The sequence below is a fragment of the Hipposideros armiger genome, unplaced genomic scaffold (assembly GCF_001890085.2).
Source record: "Hipposideros armiger isolate ML-2016 unplaced genomic scaffold, ASM189008v1 scaffold_1488, whole genome shotgun sequence".
Classification (NCBI taxonomy): Eukaryota; Metazoa; Chordata; class Mammalia; order Chiroptera; family Hipposideridae; genus Hipposideros; species Hipposideros armiger.
Window position 1 is genome coordinate 15,679 of NW_017732838.1, and position 9,810 is coordinate 25,488.

Sequence of the window (9,810 nt, forward strand, 5' to 3'; positions counted from 1 at the left end):
TTTAAGGCAGGGAGACAGAAAGTTAGAACCATAGAGTTTTACGAAAAAGAAGTTAGAACCATAGAGTTTGACTAGGTGTTTTCATGAACTTCTGTGAGCCCAGCTCCTACCATTGACCTCCTGGCTTGCTCAGTTTCCTTAAAGTCCAAGTTCATCTTTATCGTTCCTCCCTTTTGATTAAGATGGGAGGAGAACTGACTCTGGGTGGTGAACACACAGTGTGATATATAGATGATGCATTGCAGAATTGTACACTTGAAACCTGTGTAATTTTACTAACCATTGTCACCCCAATAAATTTAATTAAAAAATAAAAAAATTAAAATGTAGATTAAAAAAAAATCTTTCTCTGAAAGCATCACTGATGAACAGTCAGGTCTTACAACTTCAGCCTTCGATGTCAAGAAGGACCTCTCACATCAGAGGGAAAGTGCCTGGATTGCGAACAGCTGATTTCCAGGGTCAACAGGCAACAGGTGCAGAATGTAATAACAAAAATTCAAAACAGAATTAGCACAAGATAACAACCTAGTCTATATGATGAATTTAAACCAGGAGCCCAAACCTGTAGATAACAAAACCAAGACCATTATTATGTTAGATGAATCAACATTTTTTATGACAGATTCAATAACTGGAGATTGAATAACCAGAAAATCCCCCACCCCTTTCATACTAGCTTAGAATATAAACAAGGGCATGTTCCTTCCAAGAAAAAGAGAAAAGTGAAATAAAAATCAGTAGTAAGGAATGAGTAGTAGAGGGCTGATTCCGTCAATTTGGCAATTTGTTTCCTTCAGAGGTCACCTGCTTTAATTTTTGACAGCTTTAGTTTCAGGTCATCAGATTGTGTGCAGTTCCAGTCAGGGTTTGGTACCTCCTTTAGGTGTGACACATGTACCCAAGGGTACTCCCTGGACTTCAGCAGCACAGGGGTTAGCTAACTGTACCTGGTAAGGACCCTTAGAGAAAAGCTGGAGGAAATCCTTTTTGAGGTCTCTTTTCCAGTAAAAAAAAAAATCTACAGGTTGTAAAGTGTGGATTTTAAGTTTTTCATTTCCCTGGAGTGCACTATGAAGTGATTGTGCCACCAAAGCATGATTATTTTCAATAGAAGCAATTAAGCCTTTATGTTATTGAAGTGTGTCCCCTTTTACCAACTGTGGACCAAAAGGAGCAGAAGCCAAATGCATGGGGTGTCCTGTAATTACCTTGAAAAGCAAAAGCTTATGAGTCCCAAAAGGGATAGACCTGATATTTAAAAGGACCAACGACAATGCTTTTGGCCAAGATATTTGAAGAGTTTCTGCAAATTGTGCCAATTGAATCTTAGTAATGCCATTATTATGTTCAACTAAACCAAAAGATTGAGGATGGTAAGCACAGTGAAAATCTTGTAGAACTGGCCAAATAACACAGATGTATTGTAGCATCTGACCAGTGAAATGGGTTCCTCGATCACTGTGGAGTTCGAGAGGAGTTCCCCAAGTAGGAATAATCTTCTCTGACAGGACTTTTGCCACTGTAGAGGCATTAGATTGTCTACAGGGGAAAGCTCAGTATAGTGAGAAAACATACATATCATGACTAAAACATACCTGTATCCATGAGGTGGGGAAGTGATATAAAGTCTATTTGCCAAACCTCAAATGGTCTGTTATACAACTTAAAATATCTAGGGCCAGTGTAAACAGGTTTCCCCAGGTCGTCCTTTAAGCAAGTGGGACACCTAAGGTAGGCACTTTGTGCAGCCTTGTTCATTTCTCCCCGCCAATATTGGTTCATGAATGCTAACATTTTGTCAGTGGACTAATGGTTTAATACATGTACAGTAGTCAGGAGTGGAAATTTTAGAGATTCTGGTAATAACTGGGTTGTTATATGGTCCGAACCAGAGCTGCTGCTTCTTATCAAACCAGCAATTGTTGGATTTCCAATATTGTTTTTCTTCTTCTGAAGCAAATTGTGGGGCATCTCTGGCCAGTTTTTCTGTTATCAACTGGGGAAACATCACTTTGGACCATGACAGGGGTTTGACTGCTGCTAATGCCTTTAGAGGCAGCATTCTTAGCAGAAACATCAGCAAGGGGATTTCCTTTAGCTTTCAGGGAATCAAGTTTAGAGTGTCCTGGAATCTTAATAGCTAATCATCAGGTAAAAGTGTAGGATCCAATAATTTCTGAACATATGGACTATTTTTAATTTTATCTCTGTTGGAGGTAAGGAAACCATGTTGCTTCCATAACATTCCAAGGTACTGAACTACTCCAAAGGTATATCTATTGTCAGTATAAATGTTGAGAGTTTTACTCTTTTCTAAAATGCAAGCTCGAGTGAGGGCATGTAATTCAGCCGGCTGTGCTGAAGTAGCCAAAGGCAAAGATGCTGCCTTTATGACTTCAAAAGGGGTTATAGTAGCATAACCAGCACAATATTTACTATTTTCATTTTTTAAGTATGAACCATCTGTGAATCATAAGAAATCAGCTTTACCCAGTTGCCTGCACATAATCACAAGGAATCAGGAGCTGATCTATTAGTGCCAAGCAGTCATGAGGGACTTCATCAGTCTCAGAAGGAAGACTAGCTGGATTAAGGTTATTAGAATGTGAGAGATCTACATGGGAAGTGGTTTAACAAACGGATTTTAAAGGATGTAATGCGATGAACTGAAAGATGCTGGGTATAGGCCGGCCGAGTGGTGCGTTGGTTAAGAGCTGGCTTGGGACGCCAGAGGGCCCCGGTTCGGATCCCACATATGAGGGCCAGTGACACTGCCCTCTACAGCTAAGATGCTGAACAACAGCTCAACCTGGAGCTGGGCTGCCGTGAGTCGCCAGCGATGGCGTAGGCTGCAGCCCCTGCTGCAGTGGGTTGCCATGGGCTACCGTGTGTAGCTGGCAGCCAGCGAGAGCGGCCAGCAGCCAGCGAGAGCGGCCAGCAGCCGCCATGAGCGGAAGTCCAGAAGCTGGCGACTGATCTGCCTCACCCGGGAAGAGCGCAATGATGGTGCCAGCTTGGGCCAGTGAAGCAACGTCCTCCACAACTAGACTGAAGAACAAAAGGACAGCAACGTGTCTGTTCCTCTTCCCCCAATTCCCCAATTAAAAAAAAAAAGATGCTGGGTATGATAAGAATTCGGGAGAGCTTCTGCTGCATGAGGTATAGATGGTTAAGGGGGATTCTGTAACAATTCCCTCTGTGGCCTTAACCAAGGGACAATAGCAGCAACGGCTCTAAGGCAAGAGGGGTATCCCCGAATCACGGGTCCAGTTGCTGACTGTAGTATCGTAGGGGTCTAAGTTGATCCCTATATTTTTGAGTGAGTATCCTAACGCCATTCCCTTACTTTTCATGCACAAAAAGGAAAAAAATAATCCGATTGTTAGGATGCCCAAGAGAAGGTGGGTTTATTAAACGTTCCTTTAAGGCTTTAAAGGCTATGTCATCCTGTTCTTCCCATGAAATTGGGTCAGGACTTTCATTCTTTAGTAAGATATACAGGGGTTTTGCCTCAAGAGAGAGATTTGGGATCCAATTTCAGCAATAGCTGACTAACCCAATAAAACCTTGCAATTGGTACTTGGTTTTGGGCCCTTGGGAAACTTAGGACACCATGAAGCCTATCAGGATCCAGGTGTAGTCCTTCCGATATCAGATGTCCCAAATACCAAACCTGAGTTTGGACAAATTGTAATTTTTCTTTAGAGACCTTATGCCCCTTTAAGACCAAAAGTTCCTCCAACAGATGGATGCTATCTTCCTGGGAGAAAACCTGAGTGAAGTAAAGGCAAAAAGGTTTTGGCTAGCTTCACCAACTGGGATACTAAAGAATGCACTGTGTAAATCACTTACTGTAATGAATTCACTTCCAGTTGGGATAGATGCTAGCAGTGTATGAGGGTTAGGAACTATGGGGTGTCGAGGGATAACAATGTGGTCTATTGCTCAGAGGTCCTGGACAAACCTCCACCCTCATCCCTTCGGCTTTCTCACAGGTAAAAATCAGTGTTACAAGGACTAGTGCAAGAAATAATAAGGCCTTGAGTTATGTCATCTTCTATTTTGGGCTTTATACCTTGAAGGCCCTCTTATAGGATATTGATTAATTCTGGGCAGAGGTTTTGAAGGATCAGTTTGAATCTTTTTTTTTTTTAAGATTTTATTGGGGAATTGGGGGAGGGGAACAGCATTGGGGAATTGGGGAAGGGGAACAGACAAGTTGTTGTCCTTTTGTTCTTCAGTCTAGTTGTGGAGGACGTTGCTTCACTGGCCCATGTTGGTATTATTGTGCTCTTCCCGGGTGAGGCAGATCAGTCACCGGCATCTGGATGGCTGCTCATGGCGGCTCTTGGCAGCTCACACTGGCGGCAGCTCACGCTGCCTGCCGGCCACTCACAGTAGCTTATGGCAGCCCACTGCAGCAGGGGCTGCAGCCTATGCCGTCACCAGCGACTCACGGCAGCCCAGCTCCTGGTCAAGCTGTTGTTCACCATCTTAGCTACAGAGGGCAGTGTCATTGGCCTGCATGTGGGATCCAAACCGGGGCTCTGCTGCTCAGAGCTGACATCCCAAGCCGTCTCTTAACCAACGCGCCACTTGGCCGGCCCCAGTTTGAATCTTAATAGGAAGTAGACTGTGGATTCTGCCAGTATCAGTTGAAGATTTGTCCATAAAGATGGCAGTTGGTCCAACAGGGACAATTGACCAGTGCTTTCAGATTCAGTTATTGTACCACCCAAAACAACAGAAATAAAAGATGCTGAAAAGTCATGTAATTCACCTAATTAGTCATTCTGACAGTTACCATCAATGATCACAATACCAACATGGGCCAGTGAAGCGATGTCCTCCACAACTAGACTGAAGAACCAAAGGACAGCAACTTGTCTGTTCTCCTTCCCTGATTTCCCAACATTGTTCCCTCCCCCAATTCATCAATAAAAATCTTTACAAAAAAAAATTTACTTGAGTGGCCAGCCGAGTGACTCAGTTGGTTAAGAGCACGAGCTCTGAGCAACAGGGTCACTGGTTCAATTCTCACATGGTCCAGTGAGTTGCTCCCAAGCTGAGCTGCCGCCGAGCTGCCAACAGATGGCAGGATGGCTCAGCTGGTGAAAGCATGTGCTCCTAATAACAAGGTTGACAGTTTGACTCCTGCATGGGATGGTGGGCTATGCCCACCTGCAACTAAGATTGAACTTGACACTTTGAGCTGAGTGGCCACAAGCTGCCGATGGTCGGCCAGATGGCGACTGGACTTGGGAGCTGAGCCAGCTCCGCCCTCCACAACTAAGACTAAAGGACAACAACTTGGCTGTTCCCCTTCCCCAATCCCCCAATAAAATTTAAGAAAAAAAAGAATTGCCAAAAAAAATTTTATTTGATGAAAGATTACATGATCCCAGTGTAAAATACGAACAAAAAAATTATATAAAATAAGACACAATATGTAAAACAAATGACAATACCTTATGTAAAATTTAATATCCCCTAATAAAATAGGATACATTGAAATCTATAAAATAGAAGAAAATTTAGAATTAGGCATATCATATGAGCTAGCTGAAGGATAAATACATATGCTCAATAAGCATTTAATATGTAGTAACTACAGTGAAAACAAAAGTGATGTGGTGATCTTGCCATGATTTCATCAAACTAAAATGTTGAAATATTTCTCCACACAGAATTAAAGGCTATTAAAGGTTTGTGGATATCAGTCCTTCATGGACTGGAGGTGAAAGAGGGAGGAATTCAAGGGGGAGGACAGAAATATGTTAACATTTTACACTTTAAGATAAACACATTAGAATTACAACCAGATATTTGTTCTCATTTTCAAATAATGCTTGGCTCTCCTAAGATATTCAAATTACATGAAATGTCTAACATGAAATTTACATTTTGGAAATTTAGTCCTCAAGGAAACCCAGAGTTCACCATTCTGAGTCTGTCTTTCAAGTTCCTTTCTGATGACAATCCCAAGCTCTATCATTTGTTAACATACAACGTCGAAAAAAGGCCCTGATGGTCATCGGCATGACTCTGGGAAGGACAGGGCTCTGCTGTTGCTCCCAGAGCTGCATCTGCTGAATGGGGTCCTGTGCCCTTAGCTGAGACTTAATCCCACCCACTGTGAGCCTCAGCCATCTCCTGTCCAGGGAAGAGGCAGACCCTCCCAGGTTTCCCTCCTAGGAAGAGCTCTGGGTTTCTCCATTCCCAACTGGACTCCAGGGACCCGGCAGGGGGGTTGGGACAAGCCAGCCCTCAGCAGGGAAGACATAGGCCGCCTGGGTGGCCATGGCATAGAAGGTCTGCACCTGGGCACACAGACGCCCCCGGAGCTGGGCCAGCTGCTCCCAGTTCAGAGAGGAAGGAACGTGCTGGTCCTGTACCCGGACTACATTCTGATAAATGGCCTCAGACATAGCACGCAGGGAAGTCACCAGGCTTTTCCGAAGTGGAGGTGGCTGGACTCCTGGAGACCTGGATCTCGGCCGCTTGCTGCGCCCAATGCTCCTCCTCTGGGCTTTTCTGGGGCAGGTATCCCAGGTTTCCTCACTGTCACTGCTGTGGCCAGCATCGGGGACCTTTTGTTTCATCTTTTCCAAAGTCACACTGCCCTCATCTGCTACAGAGGCCCCTGAGGAGAAAGCACGTTGGTGAGAGACCAGCCTGATCAATTTCCAGGGGCCCCCAGCGCGGTATCTCACCCTGGCCCTTGTGGGAATCCCACAGATTTCCTGCTCCTTTCCCGACCCCTCATCTGTACCTGAGGCGGCAAAACACCCATCCTGAGTCCCCAAATGCTCCCTGGATCCCAGAGTCTGCAACCACTTCTGCCACTGAACAACCCCTTTAGTGCCCACGCCCTGGGTGTTCCCTGTTTTTTTCCGTTGGCACAACTCTGGCCCAAAAAGCAACATCTTACCTGCTCTGTCAGAGGGGCTGTCCCTGGAACTGCTTTTTCTCTTGCCAGAGCTCTCCCGATTGGAGCAGCGTTCTGCTTCTGTAGGTAAAGTGAGACTTTCAGTGACTGCCTGCCCCGAACCAGACACCCTGGAAAGCCTAGTCCATCCTGGACACACAAGGAGCCAAGGTTACAACCAAAACCCATTTCCCAGCTGTTCCTAAAGTCCAGAATCTGCAAGGCCCTGGCTGCCAAGAGCAGCACCCAGTTTCCTGCACGGAGAGACTGAGATACCGATATTCTGCCCCTCCTTCCCAGAGAAATAAAACTTTACCTGATCGAGCAAGGCAGCTATTTCTGCCTTTGAGTTCAGTTTTCTTAGAATTCTCTTCCTTGTCTGTCTTGGGCTCTGACCCTAGAGAAAAGGAAGTTAAGGTGACTGACCTCCCTCGAGGCATACAGAAGAACCCCCTAGTCCATCCCTGACCCATATTTGTGGGCAATATCCTCGACTGAGGCTGTTCACCCAGTGTCAAGTGTGACCAGAGCAACATTGTTTCAGGGGATCATTGTCACATTTGGAGAACATTTGGAGAAACCCCTGGAAGGCTAGGTGATGTTCCCCATCACTTATCTCAAAATAAAACCAACTGAAGACACTCAGTTTCCCGGATCCTACCCCTGCTTCTGAACTCCACACAAGCAGCCCAAGTCCTTACCTCGCCTTTGGATGTTGTTCTCTCGTAACTGGGAAGAGGAGTTCTTGCCATCCTGGAATGGTTTTTCCTCCACATCTGAGCCCCTTTCTTCAAAGGAGTTCTTTTGGAGAGGGGGCTGTTCAGTGGGGCTTTGGATGGAGGGACTGTGGGGGTCTTGGTTTTTCATTCCTGATGATTCCATCATGAAGCCCAAAGGAAAGACCCTCCTTCTGACAAGTCCAGAGTCAGATATGCAGGCTGGCCTGATGAGCCTGCTTTTTATGAGCCCCTCACAGGGTGTGGCTCACTCCTATTGGCTGAGAAATATTCACCTTCCTGCCACTCATCAGAGCCTCAGGTGGGCTGAAATTAGGAATGCAGCTGGTTTTGGTTTGTCAACAAGAGATCACTGCCACCAGTCTAATGCCAATAGGAGTCCACAATATGGGGTGTGGTAAAAAGAGAAACTTTATTCAGGTAAATAGTTTGGATACCTGGAAACGCAGCCTCTGGTAGAAACCCAAAGTGTACTCTGCTGAGAAAAACGGGAGGCGAATTTTCACAAATTATCCCCCTGCTCTTTGATTGGTCTACTTTCATGCAAATGAAATATCCAAATTTGCATAGTCTAATCCAAATAGCACTGATTGGTTGGAAATAGGCATTCTGTTTGGTGATTGTGGAGCTGCTCTGATTGGTCAGTAAAGATGCAAATGATGGTATAGTTGGGCGGTTTTGATTGGATAGCTCAGGTCTCAGCCAACTGGTTGAACTACATTACCAGGAACTTTTTTTATAAGAGTTGACTCAGATGGCAGGAGCATAGTGCAGGGGGCTGGGAGCTCAGTCTGTGGCTTTTCCCTAAAATGCAGAGAATGTGAGATGCCTCTCTCAGCAATGGCTGTCACACCCTGGTTATGAATTTGTGCCCAGTTAACCATGAGGAGTCCTTGGAAGATATATTTCTTCTAGAGGTCCACAGGTTGGACTGGAGATCCCACATAGATGAGAGAAAACTTTGCAGAGTCCTATCATAGAATCAAAAAGCAGGATGGCAAAGCTGAGAGGCAGACAGACCGGAAGTCAGGGAGCTGCTCCCCGTCTTACTTCCAGCCCTAAACCCACCCAGAATTATTTAAGAACTTGCCCAGATTTTTGCTGCTTCTTCCACCATGAAATGAAAAGTGAGGGCTGTACATGGGTTATAGAGGCTCATCAGAGGGATTTCTGCCATATCAATGAAATGTATCTATTTTTCACTATTCTCTCTGATAATTTCATCCTATATGCGAGTAGGTCGCAGGAAAATGAGACTTAAAAAAATAAGTGCTGGGGGCCGGCCAAGTGGCGCATTGGTTAAGATTTGGCTTGGGACACCAGTTCTAAGCAGCAGGGCCCTGGTTCGGATCCCACATGAGGGCCAGTGTCACTGTGCCCTCTACAGCTAAGAAGGTGAACAACAGCTCGACCTGGAGCTGGGCTGCTGTGAGTCTCTGGCGATGGTGTAGGCTGCAGTGGGGCTGGCCGGCAGCTGGTGTGCGCTTTTGTGAGCTTTTACGAGCTGCCATGAGCCGCCGTGAGCGGCGGCCCAATGGCTGGCAAACAACTGCCTCACCCGGAAAGAGCAATGATCACAATACCAACATGGGCCAGTGAAGCGACACTTTCCACAACTAGACTGAAGAACAAAAAGGACAGCAACTTGTCTGTTCCCCTTCCTCGATCCCCCAACACTGTTCCCCTCCCCCGATTCCCCAATAAAATCTTTTAAAATAAATAAATAAATAAGTGCTGGGACAGCCGGATGGCTCAGTTGGTTAGAGCGCATGCTCTTAACAAGAAGGTTGCCAGTTCAACTCCCAGATGGGATGATGGGCTGGGTCCTCCCTCCCACTCCCCCACCCCGACCCCGAACTAGAGTGAAAACAGCTCCTGGACTTGGACCTGAGCTGCGCCCTCCACAACTAAGACTGAAGGGCAACAACTTGACTTGGAGCTGATGGGTCCTGGGAAAAACACACTGTTCCCCAATAAAGTTAAAAATAAATACATAAGTGCTTACCAGAACCATCATTCAAGTGGTTCATGCTTCTCCTGTACTCTCTTCTGTATCTTTTTTTTTTTTTTAAGATTTTTATTGGGGAATTGGGGGGAGGGGAACAGTGCTGGGGAATTGGGGGAAGGGGAACAGACAAGTTG

The 9,810-nt window shown here is 45.6% G+C and overlaps 1 protein-coding gene across 1 annotated transcript; it reads right to left on the bottom strand.

Annotated features, from left to right (window-relative positions):
• Window positions 1-5,382: 5,382 nt before the first annotated feature.
• LOC109377654 (protein FRG2-like-1) lies at window positions 5,383-9,700 on the bottom strand. Its single transcript, XM_019634072.1, has 5 exons — window positions 9,674-9,700; window positions 7,633-8,472; window positions 7,248-7,328; window positions 6,935-7,012; window positions 5,383-6,646 (listed from the first exon to the last, which is right to left on the bottom strand). Exons 2-5 carry the CDS (start codon window positions 7,814-7,816, stop codon window positions 6,195-6,197), a joined length of 795 nt encoding a protein of 264 aa, XP_019489617.1. The 5' UTR covers window positions 7,817-8,472; window positions 9,674-9,700; the 3' UTR covers window positions 5,383-6,194.
• Between the last annotated feature and the right edge of the window lie 110 nt (window positions 9,701-9,810).